We start from the raw sequence: 27,926 nt of genomic DNA on the forward strand, positions 1-27,926 counted from the left end.
CGCACAGCAAAGCCTTGTATGGTGTCCGCTTGCATTCATCAAGAAGTAAAGAGCAACAGACCTGTAAGAGAGAGGAGAAAAGTTAGCAATGAAACATATGAGGGGGCCGTTTGCTTTGTTCTGCTGTTTTTGTTATTTTTAATTTTAGAATACTTTCTCTTATTTCAGCATGCAGAGACCATTTGTTGGCTGACTCCCTTGAAAAGTGTAACTTAAAGTCCCCCTGTAGTCAATCATTTTATCCTTTAAAACTCATCTTTGATCACCAAAATTACATATTTAAAAGTTTTTTCCTGTGAAAAAAATGCATCATGCCTTAACATAGCTTGAATGCAACTCTACACCCTTGCTTCATTTAATATATGCGTATCCATGAATATGTAATTTCTAACAATATCGCTCTTTACAACGTAAAGACACATAACGGTAATTAATATGATTAGCCTTTGGCTTGACTATGTTATTGTTACATCCAGTGAGGAATGAAACGGAGAGTGAATCCAATCGCAAGCACATTTAATTAAACAAATACAAAAACAGGAAATCCAGGGAACTCAGAACACGACATGAGTAACATAAAACAACAACCGACAGCCAACAACTGAAACACAGGGGTTTAAATACACAGACAAACAAGCTAAACAAGATAACAAGGGGGCGTGGTTAATAAGAAACACCTGGGGAGACTAATAAACATGGACGAGGAACACCTGTGGACACTGAGCAACAACAACAAAAGACAAGACACATGGCAGGGTCACATGACAAACAAGGAATCACGTGAAATACAAGACACAGCAAAACCCACACGTAACATAGCCCCCCCCCTATGGGCGGCTCCCGACGCCCCTTGAAACAAAAACACTAAAGTTCAGGAGGGTGGTGAAGCGGAGGTGGTCTTGGGGGAGGGTAGGAGGGCCAAGTCCTAACAGGGGAACGGGACCAGGGCAGAGAAGGTTGCGCAGGGGACCAGGGCAGAGATGAGCCCTCGGACGGCCACGGCGGAGAAGACAGTCCATCGGGCGGCCAGGGCGAAGAAGACAGTCCATCGGGCGGCCGGGGCGGAGAAGACAGTCCATCGGGCGGCCAGGGCGAAGAAGACAGTCCATCGGGCGGCCAGGGCGGAGAAGACAGTCCATCGGGCGGCCAGGGCGGCGAAGACCCTTCGGGCGGCCAGGGCGGCGCAGACACCGGCTCAGGAACAGCAGACAACACACACACTGACTCTGGCTCAGGAACAGACAACACAGACTCTGGCTCGGGAACAGACAACACACACACTGGCTCGGGAACGGACAACACACACACTGGCTCGGGAACAGACAACACACACAGTGGCTCGTGCTCAGGAATAGACAACACACACACTGGCTCCGGAACGGACAACACACACACTGGCTCGTGCTCAGGAATAGACAACACACACACTGGCTCGGGAACGGACAACACACACACTGGCTCGGGAACGGACAACACACAGAATGGCTCGGGAACGGACAACATACAGAATGGCTCGGGAACGGACAACACACACACTGGCTCTGGCTCGGGAACAGACAACACACACACTGGCTCTGGCTCGGGAACAGACAACACACACACTGGCTCTGGCTCGGGAACAGACAACACACACACGGGCTCGGGAACAGACAACACACACACTGGCTCGTGCTCAGGAATAGACAACACACACACTGGCTCGGGAACGGACAACACACACACTGGCTCGGGAACGAACAACACACAGAATGGCTCGGGAACTGACAACACACAGAATGGCTCGGGAACAGACAACGCACACACTGGCTCTGGCTCGGGAACAGACAACACACACACTGGCTCTGGCTCGGGAACAGACAACACACACACTGGCTCGGGAACAGACAACACACACACTGGCTCGTGCTCAGGAATAGACAACACACACACTGGCTCGGGAACGGACAACACACACACTGGCTCGGGAACGAACAACACACAGAATGGCTCGGGAACTGACAACACACAGAATGGCTCGGGAACAGACAACGCACACACTGGCTCTGGCTCGGGAACAGACAACACACACACTGGCTCTGGCTCGGGAACAGACAACACACACACAGGCTCGGGAACAGACAACACACACTCGGGCTCGGGAACAGACAACACACACACTGGCTCGGGAACAGACAACACACACACTGGCTCGGGAACAGACAACACACACACTGGCTCGGGAACAGACACTGGCTCCGGTTCTGGAACAGACACCAGAACAGAAACAGCCACAAGGAGAGACGTAAACACAGAAACAAACATAGAGCGATCAGGTTCAGACGTGACTTGAACAGTCTCTGGATCGGCAGACGTGACTTGAACAGTCTCTGGATCGGCAGACGTGACTTGAACAGCCTCTGGATCGGCAGACGTGACTTGAACAGTCTCTGGATCGGCAGACGTGACTTGAACAGTCTCTGGATCGGCAGACGTGACTTGAACAGCCTCTGGATCGGCAGACGTGACTTGAACAGCCTCTGGATCGGCAGACGTGACTTGAACAGCCTCTGGATCGGCAGACGTGACTTGAACAGCCTCTGGATCGGCAGACGTGACTTGAACAGCCTCTGGATCGGCAGACGTGACTTGAACAGCCTCTGGATCGGCAGACGTGACTTGAACAGCCTCTGGATCGGCAGACGTGACTTGAACAGCCTCTGGATCGGCAGACGTGACTTGAACAGCCTCTGGATCGGCAGACGTGACTTGAACAGCCTCTGGATCGGCAGACGTGACTTGAACAGCCTCTGGATCGGCAGACGTGACTTGAACAGCCTCTGGATCGGCAGACGTGACTTGAACAGTCTCTGGATCGGCAGACGTGACTTGAACAGTCTCTGGATCGGCAGAAGAAAGCTCAGGGCTGGACGGGACCAGCGGCGAGGGCTCTGAGCTGGGCGGGACCAGCGGCGAGGAGGGCTGAGCGCTGGGCAGGACCAACGGCGAAGAAGACTGAGCGCTGGGCAGGGCCAGTGGCGAAGAGGGTCTTGAGCTGGGCAGGACCAGCGGCGAAGAGGGCCTTGAGCTGGGCAGGACCAGCGGCGAAGAGGACTGAGCGCTGGGCAGGACCAGCGGCGAAGACTGAGCGCTGGGCAGGGCCAGCGGCGAAGAGGGCCTTGAGCTGGGCAGGACCAGCGGCGAAGAGGACTGAGCGCTGGGCAGGACCAGCGGCGAAGACTGAGCGCTGGGCAGGGCCAGCGGCGAAGAGGGCCTTGAGCGGGGCAGGACCAGCGGCGAAGAGGACTGAGCGCTGGGCAGGACCAGCGGCGAAGAGGGGCTTGAGCTGGGCAGGACCAGCGGCGAAGAGGGCCTTGAGCTGGGCAGGACCAGCGGCGAAGAGGGCCTTGAGCTGGGCAGGACCAGCGGCGAAGAGGACTGAGCGCTGGGCAGGACCAGCGGCGAAGAGGGGCTTGAGCTGGGCAGGACCAGCGGCGAAGAGGGCCTTGAGCTGGGCAGGACCAGCTGCGAAGAGGGCCTTGAGCTGGGCAGGACCAGCGGCGAAGAGGGCCTTGAGCTGGGCAGGACCAGCGGCGAAGAGGGCCTCGGCTCTGGCTTGACGTGGTTGACGTGAAGCTCTGGCTGGACGTGGCTGACGTGAAGCTCTGGCTGGACGGTCTCTGGCTGGACGGTCTCTGGCTGGACGTGGCTGGCGTGAAGCGCAGAGCTTATCCGAAGGGCAATATCAATGTACTGCTCTAAAGTCCATTGAGGGGTGTTGTCCGGCATAAGGTACTCTAGGAGGTCCGTAAGGCCATAACGGAACATGTCTTTCAAGACATTATCATCAACGTCCACCCCATCACAAAGTCCACAAAACTCCTCCACATATTTCCCAATAGGGCGGTCACCTTGGCTGAGGCGAAAGAGACTGGCTGCTGGATTCATCTTGGGTCGGTTGTTCTGTTACATCCAGTGAGGAATGAAACGGAGAGTGAATCCAATCGCAAGCACATTTAATTAAACAAATACAAAAACAGGAAATCCAGGGAACTCAGAACACGACATGAGTAACATAAAACAACAACCGACAGCCAACAACTGAAACACAGGGGTTTAAATACACAGACAAACAAGCTAAACAAGATAACAAGGGGGCGTGGTTAATAAGAAACACCTGGGGAGACTAATAAACATGGACGAGGAACACCTGTGGACACTGAGCAACAACAACAAAAGACAAGACACATGGCAGGGTCACATGACAAACAAGGAATCACGTGAAATACAAGACACAGCAAAACCCACACGTAACAGTTATCAAACAGCTAATAATGTGTTGCTAATGTTACACAAACTATGTTCCCATTCACCATTTTAGTCTGTCTTCTAACAATCATTAGAAACACTTTGAACAACTCAGAACGTCAGTGGATAAAGGCATATACTGTAGTTCATCATAACATTGTATACATCATACACCCGCTATATTGCTAAATCCACCCGATTTTTCATATCAACAAAAAATATATCGGGATAACCTGGCAATCCCTCAAGTCTCCCTTGCTAGTTCGCTGTTAATGATCGCTGCCGGCACATTGACGTGATTGGTTACAAGGAAGTTTGTGACGTCAGAAAAAACAGCGATTTCAAACCGCGTTTTTGAGACCGTCCTTTTTTCACTGCAGTTTTAAGGAGAAAATACTCATGAATGGTCTTGACTTATGAATTTGCACATGGTTTGTCTTAAAGCTTAATAAAAACCACCACATAGACATATAAACAACATTAAAATCTTGATTTTCACCAGAGGGGGACTTTATCTTCTTACAATATTCTTCATCTGTGGCATGGGTTGTCTTCAGTTAAGGACTGTTTGTTTGGACATTTCTGTTTTATCTAAACATTGTTTGCTTGAACATCCAAACAGCCTAGCACAGCAACAGCTTGGCCAATGAAGTGTTTGGGGGGGGCAAACTGTTTTTTCAACCAATGGCAGAAGTAGGGAGTTCAAAAAATCTGTCTGAAAACAGTAATTATTTTTGCAATTATTTTATGCACTGAAATGACACTTTTCCACTTTAAGTATGTTTCTTTAGAATTTGTCTCTGTGTTCTTGCCTTTGTTTCTAAAGCTCAAACCATACTTAAGGTTTGACAGAAATGCTATTAAATGCTTTCAATACTTTAGTTTAATGGTGTGCACAAACACACACACTAGAAAGTTTCATCTTTGTCCAGTTTTAGTGCTATTTCTTTTCAGAAGTCACATTTAAACTAGACTTGTGAGTAACTCTTAACCACTCTGCAACATGGTCATTTAATGTTGTTGCTTCTCCAGTAGTTTGTTGTTATCGTTCGATCTCATCCGTTTCTTTTTCAACATCAACGCAAGGATTGGGGACTAAAGTTTTGGCTATGATGTGTTCAGTTTGACCTAACTGGTTGTTTATTATTGCCAGATTCGATTAAGTGATATGATCTTGTCATGATGTTGAATCTTTTGGCTCAATATCACCTCATACTATGCTTTGTCTGTCTACTCTCTTTTATCTCTATAACATTCACGCACACTTAACATCTCTACAGAAAATCTCTTTGATCGACATTTACCTTCATTTGATAAACAAAGTAGCAAAAGAATGATGTGACTCATTCAGATTTTATTAGACAATGAACTATATATGAGGTTTAATACAAAATACATGAATTACTTGCAATGAAATAAGGTTTTATTAGTCATATATGTATATATGTTGCTTTAGCCTATTCTGTATAGAGTGGCTACCAACAACTATTTGAATACTTAGCCACAAGTAATATTACAAAATATTATCTGCAAATTCTTTCTAGTGTTTTCTTATATAATGCAAAGACAGTGATAGATTGGTGTATTCTGAGCGTCCAGGTAGTTTTTGAGGTCACTGAATGTAGGATGTAGATGTGTATAGTATAAAATATTAATTATATAATAGATGTGAATCTAGAGTAAATGTGTACACCGAATTGAAATGCACAGTTAATTACTCATCATGAAAGTATACTACATACTGTATCTGCTGATATATTTATATAAACTACATGATTGAAAAGTCATTTTCCCCATTGCAACAAACAAACCCGCCCACGCTCATGACATTTTCCAGATGCCGTTGAGAAAATAAATGGAGATGCGGGGTAGAGTTCATTTGATCACTCGCCGGGGAATGGTGTGCAAGCGCTCTTATTTGGACAGTTGGGATTCACAAAAATGGCCAAAAATTTACTGAGCTGAGAGACGGTTTTTAGTTAAACAAAATTGTAATTTCATGCTGACTATAAACTGGAGTTAAACACATGGTTCCAATGACTCGCATTAATCCAGCGAGTCTGTTAATGATTGAATAGACACTTTCAAAGGCTCTGAAGAAGTAATAAATGTCTGCTTACCCGTACTTTGGTACCTTTCAAATAAGAACAATAAGGTGGTCAGTTTAATTCTTGAATCAAATCTATTTCAAGTCATTTTCAGTGTGCATTATCCACACATGTAAGTCATTTCCAGTAAGGGGTTTTCTCACACCGAAGAATGAACTTCCTATTGTTATCAAGGTCAACCGGACAAATTTGACAAGTTTTTCCTCAGCATTTTGACATAGAAACAATGAAATCTTGTCATTACAGCTCTATCTTCGGCTTGTCTATTATGGCTTTTGATAAAAAGCTCTGTGCATAAATTAAACTTGTCCTGAAAAGCACAATGTTTAGCCTCAAACTGACCTGTGCCTCTTTTGACCTTTGATCTTTGGACAATGATGTAAAGATCCAAACTGCTGTCAACAAGTCAAATGAATCACCATTCCATTCCCTCATTGATAATGCCAGTGGCTTGCATGTTCAACGTGCTTCACTGCAATATAAGCATTTTAAGTCATAAGTGGCCTTTTATTTAATTAATATTATATTATCTGCTGTGAGCATGATTGAGGCAGCAAAGAGGAAAATAAAGAGCTGTATCTAATTACATATTTTCTTTAATAAAACAAACTCAAAATAACACTTCTTAGGGTAACCTAACACCAAAACACAATACACAGAACAACCGAGATCAGACAAAGGCTGTGTCCGAATTCGCCCCCTATACCCTTAAATGGGACACTATTATAGGGGGACAGCCATTTTTAGTGGTTTGCGAAAGCATAGTGGACGTTAATGAGTACGCTCAACGGCTTGAGAATACCCATAATGCACTGTGAGAATTATGCGCCGAATAATGTCTGACCAGAATATGGTTTTCGCAGCTGAATCATCAATCCATCCATTTTCCAAACCGCTGATCCAATGTGGCTATAGCGTAATATTGTGCACGCATAAATTCTTTTTAACTGATTATTAAATTGTTTAATTAAGGTTTATACATAGTTTCCATGAGTTCAATATAAATCTTTTCATTACTACTGGAGGCAAGAACAAACTATGCAAAAGCGGCGGCACACTCTGAATTCACTCACATGTTTTCACCTTCAAGTGGACTATATTAGGGGACTAATGTAGAGAATAGTGAATAAGGATATGTGGGGGGGTTTCAGACTAGACTAACTAAGGCCTTGTCCACACTTTCGTTTGAAAACACATCTTTTTCTGTCCTTTTTAGCCATCAGTCCACACTGAAACGAAATTAACGAAAACTAAGCTTTTTGAAAACGCTCTCAAACTTGAATAAATATGAAAATGCTGTTTTCTCGTGTAGTGTGGACTGTGAAAACAGAGGTGTTTGAAAACAATGCACGTTTAGTCATTTGATGCATATTGTACAGATAGATAGATATTCATGTTTAAACCAGTATTGTGCCTGTTATGTGCTATTCACTTTCACTCAGTTGCTAAAATGTTACTTTGCACACTCTTCATATCACAGTCCTGCAAAGATGACAGAATTTACTCGCATTTGCTGTGCTGCGGCAAAACATGAGAGCAGTTGCGTTTTAGACCAAACATGTGACTGAGTGCGACCGGGTGAATGGTGATCAGTGAATGGTGAGATAATTTTCTAAATTAAATGATCCTGCCAGAAGAATTGCGTGATAACGTGATTGTCTTGTTCTGTCGGTATCATCTCAGTGAGCTTCTCAGTAAGGGTTTAAGCATGTTTCAGTGTGGGCGAGAAACTTTTGGAAAATGCATGAAAACGCTAGTGTGGACTGAGGCCCTGTTTACACGAGAACGCTCACGGGTGAAAACGTAAAAATATTTTATCAGTTGTAGCTTTCGTTTACACGGCGATGGCGTTTTTGGGGCTTAAAAACGCAAAAAAGTGAAACCACCCTCCAAAGCGGCAATCTTAAAAACGCTCCACCGACGGGTTCCCGTCTAAAGGGTAAAAACGCAAATCTGCTCACGTTGGCTCTCGTCGCGTACGCGTTTTCGTCGCAGGCATGCGCCAGTACAGGAAAATAACAACCAACATGTCGGATTATTTCCATACGTCAGGCCTTCAAGTTGCCCTGGCAGCTCTGATAAACGTACAAGAGTCTTTTTGCTGTTCACTTCACCATGTTTTGATTTGGCGCTACTAGGGAGAGAAGTAGAAGGAAGGCGCAGGCACGCAGACTTGGTGTTGTTGTGTGGCAGTGCTTCACATTGCCACCTAGCCACCTGGAGTCCATACTACATCGAATTTCACACACTCTTGCGTCACCATATGCACGCAGATCCCCCCCCCCCCCCCCCCCCCCCCCCCATAACGGTCGTCTAAACACAGAATAAAAGTGATAACGCAACGCCACTTTTGCGTTTTCTCTTCAGATCGTTTCCGTGTAAACATAGCCTGAGGCTACGTTTACACATAGCCGGGTATTTAGAGAAACGAATAACCCACCCCCTCCCCCTCCCCCTCCGCTTTCAATAATAACATCGTGCACACAACCGGCATAAATACACCGCGAGCGCCATCGTAACTATGCCAAACCTATGGGCGGCAGTGTAGGGAGAAGGATAAAGCCATGCAAGCCAATCAGAATCCTCAGAATCGACAATAGAGAACCTAAAACCCCGTTTCTCCCAGTTGACACGGCAACACATAACCGGCGTTTTCAGAAATCTCCACTTTGGCCGGAGTTTTTAGAAATAATAATTTTCTGTGATAAAAACGGGGTTTTCGTGTAAATGAGAGGCCAAACCGCAGGGAAATATCTGCGTTTTCCCTTCATGTCGGGAAGCATATCGTTGTTGCGTAAACGTACCTAAAACTGAGGACTATATACGCATGGATAAACACTAGGGACGAAATAAGGTAACTAAATAAACACAGGTTTGACACAAATCAAAACCATGGTAACAAATAAACACAGACAAAGGAAACAGTGAAAACACAGACCAAACGTGACATCTGCAAGTACATTTAAAAAAAAAAAAATAAAAAAAAAAAATGTATATATATATATATATATATATATATGTATGTATATATATATATATATATATATATAATGTAGCCTATGTAAGATTTGAAGTACAATACAATTAATCAAAATGTCACACTTTTTCACAAATGGATATTTACGTTTAGATATATAGATAACTGGAAAACAAAATAAAAATGAATATAAAGATTTCTTTAAGGATATGACCCTTTGTTGACCACTCAAATTTGAAGTATTCTCAGAGATTCTGGTTCGTTGAAACAAGTAGCTTTAAACACGCAGGCCTCGATCACTACACGCAATACAGATTGTCTTATCTTATCAAATGCAATCATGTGTAAATGTGCTTGTGCATGCTAAAACAAACTGCGACGTATCAAAACGTATCATACCCGGTGCAAAACATGTGACTCAGTGTGTTATGTAAGAGCTGTTCACATGTGTTTAAACTGTAGTGCACTCCTTCCTTACTGAAGTCAGTGGATCTGCTGAGTGGACGGGTGGAGCTCGTTCATAAATGTTTCATAGTTTACTCCCTCATATCAGAGACTTGAACTACGAATACCGGGACACTGGTGACGTTGCCTTTAAAGGATTATTTCAACCAGAAATGTCATCCTTTACACATCCTCCTCATGTTGTTCCTAGGTTTCTATCTCCAAAAAAGGAGAAATTTACTTCAACATGCAGTTACAATTAATGGGGACCAAAGGCTTAAAAGCTTCAAAAAGGACCCAAAAGCACCATAAATGTTGTCCAGATGACTCATGCACTTTATTCCAAGTCAAACTATAGTTTTGCATAATAATCTTCCCTTTCAATGTGCTGTTAAATTTGAAAAGATCCAACTCAAAAGAATTTGAATCTGACGTCGCTACTTCTCCCAGAAATCATATTCCATCAGAAGACTTGATATATAGCACATAAGCCATATGAACTACTTTTATGGCCATTTTGAAGCTTGACAGCCCCCCTCCTCATTTACTTTTATTATATTGAAAAAAGAGGGCCTCCTGGATTTCCTTCATAAATTCACTTTTTGTGTTTCACGGAAGAAAGAAATTCTTATGCTTTGGAACGACATGCGGATGAGTCAATGATGACATAACTTTCATTTTGTGTGAACTATCCCTATAAAGTTTCATGTGGAAAACATGATTTCACTTTTCTACCTACTTCCTAAAAGTCTTGGATTCCCACAGAGTTTGAGCATGTGGATAGATTTCAATGCTATTTAAAAGGATATAAAAGAAAGGCCATAAAAGAAAGATGTAATAAGATTGGGGTTTTCACTAGTTTTCTCGAAAATAAAACCACCTGGAGGCCAATGTAACACAGATGTGATGTCATTGAGGTACGTGCTCGAGAATTAACTACAGGGATGGGACGGTATGAAAATTTCAGATCACGATTATAGTGACCGAAATTATCGTGATTATCGATATTATCACGGTTTTGTTAAAACAAGATGAAAGTGTTAAAAAAGAACTGATGCTCACACTGAAAACATTTCAACAAGTTTTATATTTGAGAATCAACAAACAACAAATAAAACAAGCAGCTCTATACACTTTTTAAAGTAAGATTATATTCTGTGGCATTTCCTTCCTTATAATGACCGTCGTCAATAGCAACATATTAGGCCTGTATCACAACGGACGCGCGCTCTCATTTCATTCAAATACAACTTGTCATCTTGCGTTTCCGTTTTTGATTGAATCGAAAATTAAATCAGAGTTGATTTATTGTGTACAGAATTTTATAATAAAGTTGTGATCATCTTGTCTAGACGAGTTTTGTACGCTGTACAAAATTGATTTAACAGGTAAGAATACCTGTTTCTTAAAATTTATGTGGTAAAAAAAAATCGGTGCTATAAGTGTACAATGAATATACATTATCTCTTAAATGTCACTCTTAATTGTCTTTGCCTCAAAGCCACTTGCTGCGAACTTTTCTTCAAGGAAGCTTCAAGTTTATTTCAAGTGAGTGAGAAAATATTTCAACTCAAAACAAAATGTTGTGCCCAATTATTTCCCAGACGTAGTTTTAGTATTGAGATCAAAGTTAACTTGCCTTGCGTTCGCTATACAAGGGTGTGTGAGACGACTCGGCAGATTTGAAGTGTTTAGGCAAGTGTTCGAAGTGTGACCCTATCGCTGCGACTTTTTTTGTGCATGTTCTGGTAACCATCCACGATTAAGTTTCCCTCAGGATTTTTGTAAATACCAAAATATGAACACCTCAGATTTGGTACTTTATAAGGCTGAAAAATCTCCCGAGCACGGTCACTGCCTTCCGCCATTCCTTCTCGGGAAAAAAAAACCCAACTTTGCGCGCCTGCGTCAGACTGTTGCTGGCTGGACGGGATTTATAGTGAGTTATTAAAATCGCGATAATCAAACACGGTTTTAATGATAATTTAATACTAAACGATAATACTAACGTCAGTACATTTTATCGTGGTTTACAGTGAAACCGGTAATCGTCCCATCCCATCCTTACTACAGACAGGACAATGTAACGGACACTGTTCTGTCAGAGCTTGTCACTATGAACATCTTGAAATTGTTGCTTGATATAACACAGCGTAGATGAATCTACTAATATATGTTATACTAATATAACATTGCATTGCAGGGCTGCAGGCTGTGGGTTTAAGCAGACCATCTCATTGATGAAAATTAATTAGAATGCAATTATACAATGAATGGATTTTGTGCTTTATAAGGTTTTATTAAAAACAGTCTGACTAAAGCAACACACGCCTGCATAGAGCATCACTGCAGATTGATTTATCATCAACATGTGCAAGTGATTTGACCACTGTAATTAACTTACTGACCCCTGCAGTCTACCAGACATTCATTAAGCAGACTTTGTGTCCTAATCAAAGTCGTTTCTCCTCACAGATGGTATGCATGTTCGCTGCTCGGAGCAAAAGGCCGTACTACTTAACAATGTTGGTGCCGGAACTCTTAGTGGATCGTAAAAAGCAGAACCCAGATTAATGATTTTTCATTTACGTGTCAGAGATTTCCTGTATGTCTGATCCTATAAAACAAGATGAAACGCAGATAAGAACTAAATTAAGAGCAGAGTAACAGTGTTTTGACATTTTAGATTGCTCTTTTCCCATGGAACATGCCAAACTTTAACCTTAGAGCAAAACTTTGGTTTATCCTAGTAGTTGTAGCCCAAAAGAGATAAGCCTATTTACTCACCTTCATGTCAACGGTTCTTTTTTCTGCAGAACACAAAAGAAGATATTTTGAAGAATGATTCAGCTGTTTTTGTACATTTAATGAAAGTTAATAAGACCCATTACAAAATTGGACACTATTGACTTTTTTGTATTATTATTATTATTATTATTATTATTTTGTGTTCCACAGAAGAAAGAAAGTCATACAGTTTTGGAACTAAATTAGGGTGAGTAAAAGATCGTAGACTGTCTGATGCGTACTGCACACTTCAAGCTTTTTAACATCAGAAGCTCTATTGTAATAGGCTGACTAATGTACAGTTTTCCTAAAGTCAGGATGCACTGGTGTTTATATTGAACCAGGATCCACTTTACCGTGTATTGCAATATGACGGTCCCTTCCTTTTAAATCTATTTTATCTATCTAAACTAGATGAAGGTTTTTAAGACTTTGATTGCCCAAACTTTGTTTAGATCATCCCTAGTAAATATTGTGCAGGTGACAAACACATGGTGCAATGTGGAGCTTCAAAGACATTCTCAGATCATTTCTCAGAGGACAGGCCAGTGGTCCCGTCTTGTGCCAGTGACCTCAAAGTTGTGGGAAGCGTGTATTATGTCATTGCCAAATTTACAGAGTCCTCCACAGGGACATTCCTCATCCCACTTCTCCACATCATTCCATATGATGTTCCAAGCTGATGTTCCAGGCAAAAACAACTCAGAATTGTGTTATACAAATATACATCACTGTTTAAAAGTTTGGGGTCAATATAAATTCTTTTAAAGAATTGAATGCTTTTATTCAGCAAGTATGTATTAATTAGATCATTATCGACAGTAAAGACATTGATAATGACAAAAGATTTCTCTTTCAAATAAAACAGAAGTAGTTCTACTCATCAAAGGATCATGTTCATCAATTACAGTTGTACATTTCTGATCAAATAAATGCAGCCTTAGTGAACAAAAGTTTTTTTCCTCTTTTAAAAAATCGTACCAACCCCAAAGTTTCGATCGGTAGTGTATAGTATAAGTACAAGTACAATATCTAACATCTAATATCAATATCTTTATATCTAAAATCAGTTTTTTTTTCAATATTGATGAAGATAAATATTGTGGGAAAGCTAGTTCCAGATCAGTGATTTAGAAGCTATATACCTCTAATGTATGCTTACACCTTACACAATCAAGCGCATTATGTCCCAGATGAAAACAAAGGATAAATCAGGCCTGTTAGTCTGCAGTCAGAAGAATGTAGCATTTATGTATTGCAGATGCTTGTTTAAATTTTGTAATCTGAAAAAAATTCTTGGAGAGTAAAACAAACAACTTTAATGCTCAACATGTTCTGAGGAGGAATCTGAACATATTTTACCGACGGATAACTGAGAGACTTGACCGTATTAGGTTGTGTTTCAGGAGTCCTCTAACTATTCCAGAGAGAATGTTGTTGGGTGTTGTGCTTGCTCTCTCTCTCTCTCTCTCTCTCTCTCTCTCTCTCTCTCTCTCTCTCTCTCTCTCTCTCCCTCTCGCAGAGTGCTCATTTAGGTAATAATGGTCTAAAGAGCCAACTATACTTGTTGTCCAGTATACAATCTCTTAACATGTCAAGGTGTAAACTGTTTTGATTTAAAGACTTTTTGTTTAAGAACTTCACATTTACTTGCCTTTAACTTGCTAACTAAGTTGAACTAAGTTTACATAACAACTAATTGGTCTTCAGGAAGCCCGCATAATTAGTCTGATTGTGGGTTTACCTGAACATGATTGGTTGTTTGTCTTGGGGAAAGCTCATATTAGACACGTTATTGTGTTAAGATACAACTAACCTTCCAAAAACGCCCCTTCCAATGGGGGGCCTCAGTAAGTCTTAAAATAATTTAATTGTACACTACCATCCAAAAATTCTTTTAAAAGAATACTTTTATTCAAAAAGGATGGATTTAATTGATCAAAAGTGATAGTAAAGACATTTATAATATTATAATATTTATCATAATTTTTTAAATATTTAAATAATTATATCTATATATATATAAACCTAAACTTTTGAATGTTAGTGTGTGTATGGCTGCAGCAAGAGGGTTTTAAAGTGCAAACTAAATAAAATAAATAAATAAAAAGGCACTAAAAAAACCTCTAAAAATATAAACTAAAAAACAATAAATAAATAAATGTGAACTTGTCAAACTCAATAATTACCACCATGACCCATCCCTATAGTTTAGTGTGATATTATGTGCAGGATGTAGTTCACTGACAGGTTCATACACATGTATAATTACACACACACACACACCCACATATACACAAATCTCTTTGTCTCCTCATACATGTGGAGACATACAGTACACTCCTTCACTCTCTGTTGTACCGTTTCTGAATTGGCTATTGAGTGTCATGATTCTTTCTTTTATCTTGACTAAACTCTTGATATATGTCTTCCCTAAGCACGCCAGTCTGCAACAAAAGCTTTTCATATTTTTAAATGCAAAAACAGGCAAAAAGATGGGCGTCCTCATCTTTATTCTAAAACTGATGAATGAATGGCCTTAGTGTTTAATTCAATGAACTGAAATATTTTACCAACTGAATTAAACTGACTGCTGAAGAGAATGAACATGAATACTTTGTTTGTAACATTTTGACATTTCAAATACAGCCGTGATCCTTGCGTGTGTCACATGACCACATGAAATGAAAATAGACACACTGGCATACAGTTGGCATCTGCTGCTAATTTATTTGGTTTTTCAAATGTTTTTGTAATGTTTTATGTTCACCCTCACCAGAAAAATTTAATTTCAATGCTTTTGCGTTCTCTCAGAAAAGTTCCCTTGTGAAAACTTTTGTTTTCACTTTTGAAAACAAAAAAGTTTCTTTGTGTAACACAAAACATTTGAGAGAGAACGCAGAACATTTGTGAGAATGAGAATGCAAATTCTTTGGGGCAACGTAAAAAAAATTGCGAGAGAACGCAAAGTTCCTCGGGGGAACGCAACACATTTGCGAGAGAACGGAAAGTTCCTCGGGCATTTGCTAGAGAACGCAAAGTTCCTCGGGGGAATGCAAAACATTTGCGAGAGAATGCAAAGTTCCTCGGGGGAACGCAACACATTTGCGAGAGAATGCAAAGTTCCTCGGGGGAACGCAACACATTTGCGAGAGAACGCAAAGTTTCTCGGGGGAACGTAACACATTTGCTAGAGAACGCAGAATTTCTCGGGGGAATGTAAAACATTTGAGAGAGAACGCAACTTTTCTGGTGGAACACAAAACATTTGCGAGAGAACACAAAGTTTCTTGGGGGAACACAAAACATTTGAGAGAGAACGCAAGGTTTTTTGGTTGGGACGCAGAACATTTGTGAGAATGAGAATACAAATTCTTTGGGGGAACGTAAAAAAATTTGCGAGAGAATGCAAAGTTACTCGGGGGAACGCAACACATTTGCGAGAGAATGCAAAGTTCCTCGGGGGAACGCAACACATTTGCGAGAGAACGCAAAGTTCCTCGGGGGAACGCAACACATTTGCGAGAGAACGCAAAGTTCCTCGGGGGAACGCAACACATTTGCGAGAGAACGCAAAGTTCCTCGGGGGAACGCAACACATTTGCTAGAGAACGCAAAGTTCCTCGGGGGAACGCAACACATTTGCGAGAGAACGTAAAGTTCCCCGGGGGAACGCAACACATTTGCTAGAGAACGCAAAGTTCCTCGGGGGAACGCAACACATTTGCTAGAGAACGCAAAGTTCCTCGGGGGAACGCAACACATTTGCTAGAGAACGCAAAGTTCCTCGGGGGAACGCAACACATTTGCGAGAGAACGTAAAGTTCCCCGGGGGAACGCAACACATTTGCGAGAGAACGCAAAGTTTCTCGGGGGAACGCAACACATTTGAGAGATAACGCAAAGTTCCTCGGGGGAACGCAACACATTTGCGAGAGAACGCAAAGTTCCCTGGCGGAACGCAACACATTCGCTAGAGAACGCAAAGTTCCTCGGGGGAACGCAACACATTTGCGAGAGAATGCAAAGTTCCTCGGGGGAACGCAACACATTTGCGAGAGAATGCAAAGTTCCTCGGGGGAACGCAACACATTTGCGAGAGAGCGCAAAGTTTCTCGGGGGAAGGTAACACATTTGCGAGAGAACGCAGAATTTCTCGGGGGAATGTAAAACATTTGAGAGAGAACGCAACTTTTCTGGTAGAACACAAAACATTTGCGAGAGAACACAAAGTTTCTTGGGGGAACACAAAACATTTGAGAGAGAACGCAAGGTTTTTTGGTTGGGACGCAGAACATTTGTGAGAATGAGAATACAAATTCTTTGGGGGAACGTAAAAAAATTTGCGAGAGAATGCAAAGTTCCTCGGGGAAACGCAACACATTTGCGAGAGAACGCAGAATTTCTCGGGGAAATGTAAAACATTTGAGAGAGAACGCAACTTTTCTGGTGGAACACAAAACATTTGCGAGAGAAAGCAAAGTTTCTCAGGGGAACGCAAAGCATTTGTGAGAGAAGTCAAAGTGTTTTGGGGGAACGCAAAACATTTGAGATTGAACGGAAATTTTTTGGAGAACGCAAAACTTTTGAGAGAGAAAAGCATTCCCTAGTGAAAAATAAATATACCAAACTGTATTTGAAATACATTTATTTTATTCAATGTATACTACAAATATATTTAAATATTTATGAACTTACTATAAATACCCTGCAATTGTACTTTTGGTATACTAAATTAATTTACTTAAAGTCTGGATTAATATACTTAAAGTCTAGAACAACTAACTTTGTACTTTAGTTATGCAGAAGAAGCAATACTGAGGTCCAAAGATATACTTAAGTATATTTGATTTTGCTATTGCAAGTATTCTTTAGGTACACTTTATATATCTTGCATTTAAATACCGATATTAGACAGTGATCATACTATCCTTACAAATAGTGATATTAAAACACTATTATGAAATGTGTATTGTGCAATAAAGAAGTACTCCAAAAAAAAGTTTAATTATAATATTTATACCAGTAAGTCTCAAGCAATGAGTTAAAGGATTGTACTAGTATAATTAGTATAAAGTGAATGTATTTTAAATACAATTTGGTATAGACTTTTTTCACTAGGGTTGACTTGTTATTTTTTTTCCCCATCTCATATTTTTTCCATCACCATTAACCTTTAGGAGCCCTGTATGATGGAAGTAAAATGAGACTAAAGGAAAACGTTATTTTAACGCAAAGTTTGTTGGGGGAATGCAAAAGTTTTGTGTGAGAACGCAAAGTTTTGCGAGTGATCTTTGGGGAATGCAGTATTTTCGGAAGAAAATTAGTTCCTTGAGGGAACGCAAAACTTTCACGACCAAATGCAAAAGCAGTGCAATATCTTCTTTTTTTATTTTTTTTATTAGATGAGGGTGAATAAATGCAAATGTACTTTTTGAGTGAACTCTTTCTTTCAAGTATAATGTATTTCACCTATGTCCCAGATTTCACTATCACTAATTGATACAAGACATAACTATCTATGTTAATAAGCAGCGTCACTCATGCAAATAAACACACCCCCATTGTGGGACCCTCACATACTGAGAGATCATTGTGAAGCACACATACATAAACCCACATTCAATTGTTGTTTTCTCTGTTATGTAATGGAGCTCATTCAAGACTGGTGAGTCATCTGGGCCAAGAGAACGAGAGAACAAGAGAGAGAGAAAGAGAATAACCCAACATATAATCTCCTGTGTGAAAAGCCCAGTGTTCATAGCAGTGGATACAACATTCTGGAAACTGGCGGCAATCATTATGGTCTCCTGTTCAAAGTTAATCATCTCACATGGAAAACACATCTGTAGGTTTAGGGTTTTGTTCTCAGAGCAGGACACATTGATGTTAAATGGAAAGCTAAAGTCATGTGAAATATAACAACTCAACGGTTGGCATGATGACTACATTTTTTTTAGCGGTTTATAAACACCACTTTTTGTAGAGTAGCACATTTTTTTTATTTGGAAATCATTTTGCTCGTTTTAAAATGTTTGGTTCACTTGTTTGTGAAGATTATTTTGATATCTCGTTGTGGTTTTCACACGGTTATGGCTTGTTGGAAAGTTTGAACCCTGGTCATTGTTTAGTTATTCAATTTCCACAGCAACAGGGCAGGAATGTCCACATCATTGGTTTCCAAAGTCTTGGGATCGTGTTGTTGATCAGTTGTTTCTCATTTTTCACAATTCATTATTATCAGACAAGAAATACTAAAAAAGTGTTGAAGCAGTGATACAAAATTGAAGAAGTCCACGCCACAGATTGAGGTTGAATGGTGGTACATTGAGCACAGAGTGTGAATATAACAAAATCATCACAAAAAGATTCAGTCCAACCAAATGCTCGATTTCTTTAAAGCAGAATGGATTTATTCATCAGCTGGAAAAGATTGTTCTGAAAGTGATTCCCACAATATCATTTCTCTGTGCCTTTTTTTTAATGGTTATTTTTATGCTGTCGACTCTACAGTCTACTCTCAGACTCTATACTTTTATATTTAGAACGATTTTAAGAGCTATTTTAGAACTCTTTATTGGTGTGAATGGGCAGGGCCGGCCCTGGCCAATATGCTGCCCTAGGCAAGATTTTACCTGGTGCCCCATGCATCACAGCCCATTTCGCCCTGTCATTGTGTTCATGATTATTTATCATATATATACAGGTCCTTCTCAAAAAATTAGCATATTGTGATAAAGTTAATTATTTTCCATAATGTAATGATAAAAATTCAACTTTCATATATTTTAGATTCATTGCACACCAACTGAAATATTTCAGGTCTTTTATTGTTTTAATACTGATGATTTTGGCATACAGCTCATGAAAACCCAAAATTCCTATCTCAAAAAATTTGCATATTTCATCCGACCAATAAAAGAAGTGTTTTTAATACAAAAAAAGTAAACCTTCAAATAATAATGTTCAGTTATGCACTCAATACTTGGTCGGGAATCCTTTTGCAGAAATGACTGCTTCAATGCGGCGTGGCATGGAAGCAATCAGCCTGTGGCACTGTTGAGGTGTTATGGAGGCCCAGGATGCTTCGATAGCGGCCTTAAGCTCATCCAGAGTGTTGGGTCTTACGTCTCTCAACTTTCTCTTCACAATATCCCACAGATTCTCTATGGGGTTCAGGTCAGGAGAGTTGGCAGGCCAATTGAGCACAGTAATACCATGGTCAGTAAACCATTTACCAGTGGTTTTGGCACTGTGAGCAGGTGCCAGGTCGTGCTGAAAAATGAAATCTTCAACTCCATAAAGCTTTTCAGCAGATGGAAGCATGAAGTGCTCCAAAATCTCCTGATAGCTATCTGCATTGACCCTGCCCTTGATAAAACACAGTGGACCAACACCAGCAGCTGACATGGCACCCCAGACCATCACTGACTGTGGGTACTTGACACTGGACTTCAGGCATTTTGGCATTTCCTTCTCCCCAGTCTTCCTCCAGACTCTGGCACCTTGATTTCAGAATGACATGCAAAATTTGCTTTCATCCGAAAAAAGTACTTTGGACCACTGAGCAACAGTCCAGTGCTGCTTCTCTGTAGCCCAGGTCAGGCGCTTCTGCCGCTGTTTCTGGTTCAAAAGTGGCTTGACCTGGGGAATGCGGCACCTGTAGCCCATTTCCTGCACACGCCTGTGCACGGTGGCTCTGGATGTTTCTACTCCAGACTCAGTCCACTGCTTCCGCAGGTCCCCCAAGGTCTGGAATCGGTCCTTCTCCACAATCTTCCTCAGTGTCCGGTCACCTCTTCTCGTTGTGCAGCGCTTTTTGCCACACTTTTTCCTTCCCACAGACTTCCCACTGAGGTGCCTTCATACAGCACTCTGGGAACAGCCTATTTGTTCAGAAATTTCTTTCTGTGTCTTACCCTCTTGCTTGAGGGTGTCAATGATGGCCTTCTGGACAGCAGTCAGGTCGGCAGTCTTACCCATGATTGCGGTTTTGAGTAATGAAACAGGCTGGGAGTTTTTAAAAGCCTCAGGAATCTTTTGCAGGTGTTTAGAGTTAATTAGTTGATTCAGATGATTAGGTTAATAGCTCGTTTAGAGACCCTTTTCATGATATGCTAATTTTTTGAGATAGGAATTTTGGGTTTTCATGAGCTGTATGCCAAAATCATCAGTATTAAAACAATAAAAGACCTGAAATATTTCAATTGGTGTGCAATGAATCTAAAATATATGAAAGTTTAATTTTTATCATTACATTATGGAAAATAATTAACTTTATCACAATATGCAAATTTTTTGAGAAGGACCTGTATACAGCCTAAACACAAATAGCAAGAGCATTACATCTAGCATTCAAGTCAAGTCCCATTTATTTTTATAGCGCTTTTTACAATATAGATTATTTCAAGGCAGATTTACAGCTTTACATTTTTGTTGCGTTTATAATTTTGTTCAGTGTATATATAGCCGCTCTGGATAAAACAGTGATGTCATCGTCCAAATGTCATTCATGCACAAACTATTCATTGAGCGCTAGCAAAAAAGTGTTTGTTTTGCAGTTGATGGCAGCAATCTTCCACTAAACTATGGCACGTTTCATGTTTTCACCATGAATGAAACTGCGAAATGTTTTCTTTAATGTTAATTTCACATAAAACGTTGCTACTTTTAATAAACCTGTAGCCTATATAAATAGCATTAATAATTTTGGCAAATAAATTAAAAAAATGCCATATATCCCCCTCAAAACTGCACAACTGTAGAGTAAAACATTAATTAATAAAAGTGATAGTGAATGCGTCTTAAAAACTGACGTGATTGTTACAAATCACACTGTCTGGGGCCTCTGGAGAACTCAGAACAATTGTTAGCTTAAAGTTTAAGGTAAAAATAACTGCCATTAAATTATATATCTTACTACTACGCAATTAGATAAACTGTTCATTCATTACATTACCTCTGTCTTTATCCCCTTTTATCCTCTTCTCTTCCGTTTGGCACTGTATCTATTGCAGACTATAATGCTAATCTAAAATATGTCATGTAAATTTGGCCATCCGTCACAATCAGGTAACTTTCACCATGTCTAGACCTGGCGCGAGCTGCCAGTCCCGTTCCTACGGGGTGCTTGAGTGTGTTAAGTGCCCTCAAACGAAAGAAATGCTGTCTACATGGATGCAGCGAGGGGCGATCGCGCGCGCTCTGTTTCTGACGCACTTCAAGCACTCGCTGGGCGGGGGAAGATTGATGCGCCAGACCGGAGTCGGGTATTTGGAATTAATGTTTTAAATAGTATTAGTAAAAAAATATCAAAAAAAAATTCACTCGTTCACTCATTCACTCATGTTGGCGCCCCTATTGAGTGGCGCCCCTAGCATTTGCCCAGTCCGCCTATGCCACGGGCCGGCCCTGTGAATGGGCCTTAAAGGGGTGGTTCAGGATTTTGGACATCGGACCTCATTTCCAAGTTAGCCTGGGTGTTATTTATCAGTGGAGACAGTTTGCAAAAATTTTCATCCAGTCCTTCCAGTTGCACAGTTCGCCGGTGCTAGGCTAGCGCGAGTCAACGGTATCTGCTAGCCTGCCATTAAAAACAGTTTTACCCACTCCACAGTACGCCAAAAGCAAATAAATAATAACGCCGGACTATCGATGTAAATGTCTGTTGAGAGAATAATGATAGAAATCAATCTATATATATATATATAATACAGTAATTATATAAAAATCTATATACAAATATTAGTGATGTCAAAGCGATTAATCACGATTAATCGAAATCTAACATAAAAATTTGTATATATATATATATATGTGTGTACCTATATATTTATAAACTTTGAAGTTAGATGCAATTAATCGTGATTAATTGATCTGAGAGAATGCAAATACAACACAATGACATGCATTTACTAATTATTGCATGACGTCATCTATAGCAGCTTTTGGAGGAGACTTTAGCTACTTTTCATTGAATGTAGTTAGCAATAGTGGTTGTGATTTCATTATTTCATGTAAATGACAGGACAGTTTGAAAATTATCCCAGTTATCAAATGCTGTTGTCAATCACTTATTTAAATTAAATATAAATAAAAAAAAGTCCTCATGATTTATTATTGAATGTTTTCCCTCCCTAAACGGTACTTCATCACAATATTGTGTTAAAGTGTCTACATGATGGCTGCATTATCAAAGAATAACAGTATTTTTAATGCATTATGATGTACTGTGTGTTTTTTTAGGCAGCAAGTGTAAGATCTGAGAGATTACTGACTAGAATCCCTGCTGATGACATGCAGTCTCAGGTAAGACACACTTTCAAAGCATCTGTTGAAATTAAAAGCTTGTTCTCTGCATTTCTCTAACTGCTTAACTTATGTTAATGTGAAGTACTGCACTTGTACCTACTTATGATCCTTGGCAGCTCCTGGGCCGTTCAGCATCACCGCGAAAGATGCCCTGGAAACACAGAAAGAAAGAAACGTTACAAACAACCCATTACACAATGACAGGAGGAGAGAAAGAGAGAGCTATTTATGGACTAGACTTGGATTTCCATGAAAAAGCCCCAGTCCCTGTTCCCCCAGCTCACAAAGGCATCTCCATTATTTAACAATATACAGTTTCACGATCTGTGAGAACACGGGGATCTTCCCATGACCCCTAGAGTTCATACAGAGAACAGGAGCATTATTCAGGTCACAGAGAGGGCAGAAAGTGAGGTATGGTGGGGTTCGAGTCAAGAGGGAGAGGAAAGAAGGTCAGGCAGACATTTGGGAATGCAAAACGTATCCAGAAATGCTAACCTGACCTGTTATCACCACTCTGGTGATCTCGTCATGGCCGTGTTAACCTAGAATCATGCCTTAGTGAGATTGAATGAGGGACCCCACTAGGGCTGCAGCTATCGATTCTTTTTGTAATCGATTAATCTAGCACTTAATGGATCGATTAATCGAGTAATCGGATTTGTGTGTGTGTGTGTGTGTGTTTTATTAACAGAATAGTTATATTAAACTTGTGTCTATTTCAGTTAAATCTGTTATAAGTTAATACTATAAGTTATATAGTATGCAAATTACAATAACAAAGCTATCTCATATGTGAATTTTCCTTTAAGATGTTATAATATAACCACTCTAAGCATCTAAGCATATTTGTGTATTCTGGTAGTTTAACGCTGAAGAAGAGCTGTAACGTGACTTGTTGTTGAACACGCAGTAAAAGCTGACGCACTTTTTGTTCCGTGCGTTTTAACTGAAAAGTACTCCGAATCTTTATTAAAAACCAACAGGTACTTTGTCTGTATTTGGCAGACGTGAAATACAAACAAGGTTTCGCAAAGACTGCAATACAATATTTGTTCCTCCATCACGTCCCGGTGTGTACAGTGAATGCATGCTGAAATGATTGTTGCGTGGCTACATAAAAGTTTAAGCATATGTGATGCATTGCTGCAATTGGTCTGACTGGCGTGTGTGTGTGTGTGTTATGGGGTTGTTTTTTAAGCCATACTCTTGCAATTGACCGTGATAGTTACGTTTATTACTTAAAAATGTCATCAAAGCTAAAAATCATATCTAGTCAAACCGCATCACGACATCGCTACAAATACAGTATGGGATTAAAATCAGCGAACATCAATAGGCTTAACGTTAGACTACGTTACCTTGTTTCAGCGAGTTAAGTGTATTAAGTGAATTAAGTGTCTAATGATCCCACACTTTAGACAATTTCTGCCGTTTATTTACATATTTATTCTCCGCCATCGCGCCAATTAAATTCAAAATGTTTCCTGAACAGGTCCGTGTGAATAAACGGTCCGTGTGAAACAATCAAATCCCTGCGCAACGCGTATAGTGCGCGTCATAGGAATTTAACGAGGCTTCGAGGCAGAGTTTTTTTTAAAGTAAGGGGGCTTTTACACTGGGCTCGTTTGCTGCGGTCCGAGCCCGGGCGCGATTGTTCCCGGCGCCCCCCGCAGCGTTGGTCTGGTTTCACACTCAACTTGATTCTATCGAACTCTGGTGCATTTGCGTGCATCTTGCGTCATTGCAAACGTGCACGGCGCATGATAGAAAACACGACGTGGGTCAATATTTTGTGTTTTTTTTATTAATTTGGTGCTATTATTTATAGCTGAGTAAACAACGCAGGTTAACTGTGTGTGTGTTTCACATAATCTGTCTTTCCGCTGCTTGCAAATGGACTCTTTTGAGGAGACAGTGGATTTCCATTAATTTGTTGCCCTGATTGCACGCACTATGCGTGAATACACTGCAGACTCACTCTTGCTCGTATCCAGGGTAAATCTTCATCCCTTACGTGTGTTTTATTTAACTAAATACATCATAATCGGCTAAAACGCATGCGCAGGATACTTTACTTCCTGAACAAGTGCGCATCCGAGTCCGTGTTGTTTTCACATACACGCGAATCGCAGCACGGTTCGGGAGCAACCGAACTCAGACCACCTCCTCCAGGCACTCTCGAGTTCGATACCCCAGTGCGCACCTGGGTCCCATGACAGCGTTCACATTAGCGATTTTTCATGCAAACCGTGCCCCGTTCCGAACTAAACTGTCAGTGTGAAAGTCCCCTAAAAACACAGGTATTGCTTGAGCATTCTGTCCTCTTTAGGGTTGCATCCTGCTTTTGGTTCGTTTAGATGTCTTTGGTCCATGCTGCGTTCATATTTCATTCGAACCGTGCCATAGTTCGTTTGGAAGTGGCCTGAGACCAACCTTTTCTCAGTCCGATTGTTTTGGATGTTTGTAAGGTTTGGATGGCCGCGTTCACACGTATTCAAATGAACCGCACTAACAGAGCAATCGTACCAGAGTTCATTGTACTCGAACCAAACCTGCAAAGTCTGAACACACCTTTAAGTGCATGTTATTTACATTTAAATTAAAATCAATTATGGTTTAAATTACATTAAATGCAATTAGTTCAAGTAAAGCTTCCTTCTTTGATCCATTTAGGATAGGATTTTAGAACTAATTTCATAATAACTCCCATTGTCTTCGAAATATGGCCCTGCCGACTGTACTAACAAGCACTAAAACATACTTATTTTAATTCTTTTGAAACTTGTATGTCATGCATTTAAATATATATGTAATTGCACATTTGTAACGATTAGGCAATTTAATAGCCTACATTTGAATTAGTGTAATTGTAATATTGAATTACATTTATAATCTATTATAATCAAGTATTTACATGTGCAGTCAATGCATGTGCAGTATGTTAGTCAACACATTAAAATAAGTGTGCTTTAAAGCATGACAAAGGACTATTAAAGCATAATGATTTAAAATGTACTTCAAAATAAATCTTTTAATTTGACATTATTACTTTTTGTAAAGTAGGCCTACTTGAGTGTGTTAACAAACATTACTTATGCACTATATATTGTAATATTTGAAAATACAGTTTCTGAAAAAGATTCTTTTAAGATTTGATAAGCAACATGTGACATTCAACACACTTAAGTGCACTTCTTTTCCACAAGTGTAGTCAATAGAGGAATGAAGATTTAGCCCAGAGAACGGTGTATGTACGGTGTCTTCCAGTAACTGCTGAAGCTAACCAGCTAAACCTTCATGTTTTAGGGAATAAGACTAAATGTCTCATGCATTATTTCATTTCACGGAAATTCTGTTTCTTGGTCATTTAAAATCTCTGTTTTTCTCTCAGAAAAGTGTGCAGGTGTATGATCATCTAAATGGCTCGCGGATCATCTTCTCAGATGAGGCTCATCCCATCAGTGGATCAAGACAGCACTTCATGAGTCCGGATATGAGCCAGGAAGTAGTAGTAATCTCTCCGGGTCTTCCTACGCCTCCGTTAAGTCCGTTCCACAACAGTTCAGCCTCTTCGTCTTCACATCACAAGGCAAGAGCACATCCGTAACACAATACTGCTGCAGACATTATTACATATGTGTGTAATTTACTTTATTGTACATATACACTTGGATCTAAAGGTCTGAGATGTATCGATGTATTGAGATACATATATATATAATCAAAATGCATTTTTTAAAAGTAAATATCTGACATTGATCATATTGGGTTTATAGATGTTGTTGTTTCCATTGAAGCACAAAATGCTAAATTATTCTAGAGAACATGATTATTATAGTTTTTTTATGGAGTTCTTGCAGCTTGAGAGCTGATAGTATCTGATAGTAGCTGATACAAATAGTAATAAAATAATAATATAAATATTATTTAAAAAACTAATAAAAATGACAAAGCACATAACACAATTATACTAAAATTAAAAAAACGGAAAATATAAAAATCAAAGCTAATTTAAATCAATAAATCCTATAATAATAATAAATAAATAATACCCCCCCCCCCCCCCCAAAAAAAATAAAACTACTTTGACTTTTTACACACTGACTTGGACTGAAGGTTTTCAGGCACATCATTTGTATTGTTCCGCCCCCTTGTGGCATTCATTAAAAAATGACTCTTAAGATACAGAATTCATCCTTTTTTAAAGTTTTAGAGATAGCACAATCATTTCTTTGCACGTGCAACTTGGATTGATATTTTATAATGCAATAAGATTCAGACAACTTAAGTGTCAAGTACAACTTAAGTGTCCAAATGTGTTATGATAACACATTAAGTGCTAATGATTTAATGTTTCCTATTTACCTGGATTCTCTTTAATTCACTGTGATGGTAATATATCCCTGACTGTGAACTAATGTTTCATAAGGTCGCAGAGGTCAATGGAGGTGGATTCCCGTCACACAGTTTCGGATCCTACTATGGAACGACTCAGACAAATGGTAAATAATCTACTTGATTACAAGACTCAATCTGTCTTTTTAAAGCGATAGTTCACCCGAAAATGAAAATTCTGTCAGTATATACTCACCCTCATGTTGTTCCAACCCCGTACGACCTTTGTTCATCTTCGGAACACGAATTAAGATATTTTTGATTAAATCTGAGAGCTGGATCACTCATCCATAGGCTTCTAAGGGATTGAAACTTGCCAGCCCCGAAAAGTTATTAAAGACATGGTTTAAATAGTCCAAGTCACTACAGTGGCTCAATCTTAAGTTTATCAAGCGACGAGAATACTTTTTGTGCGCAAACACAAACAAAAATAACGACTTCATTTCAACTATTCACAGGGTTCTCAAGCTTTATCAAAAGCTTGGAGTGAGATCACATTCGGTTAGGGGAGGAGCCCTAATGGAGCCCCGTCCCCGCCCATCCCCGCCCCCCAATTTTACCCATTGTTTTGACAGGATATAAAATATTACCCAGAGGACTCTGCTTTAATACATGTA

The 27,926-nt window shown here is 40.2% G+C and overlaps 1 protein-coding gene across 4 annotated transcripts in view; it reads left to right on the plus strand.

The window, feature by feature from the left end:
* sorbs3 (sorbin and SH3 domain containing 3) overlaps positions 1-27,926 on the plus strand; it is a 66,593-nt gene that overhangs the window by 12,023 nt on the left and 26,644 nt on the right. For all 4 annotated transcript variants that reach the window (XM_077223484.1, XM_077223483.1, XM_077223486.1 and 1 more), the window contains exons 2-4: positions 22,846-22,908; positions 26,306-26,503; positions 27,344-27,416. In XM_077223484.1, coding sequence (XP_077079599.1) covers positions 22,897-22,908; positions 26,306-26,503; positions 27,344-27,416 — 283 coding nt within the window. In that variant the 5' untranslated portion in view covers positions 22,846-22,896. The remainder of the gene's footprint in view (positions 1-22,845; positions 22,909-26,305; positions 26,504-27,343; positions 27,417-27,926) is intronic.

This window comes from Siphateles boraxobius, unplaced genomic scaffold (assembly GCF_051911475.1).
Source record: "Siphateles boraxobius isolate OS27281-9 unplaced genomic scaffold, OSU_SipBor_1 9, whole genome shotgun sequence".
NCBI classification, from domain to species: domain Eukaryota; kingdom Metazoa; phylum Chordata; class Actinopteri; order Cypriniformes; family Leuciscidae; genus Siphateles; species Siphateles boraxobius.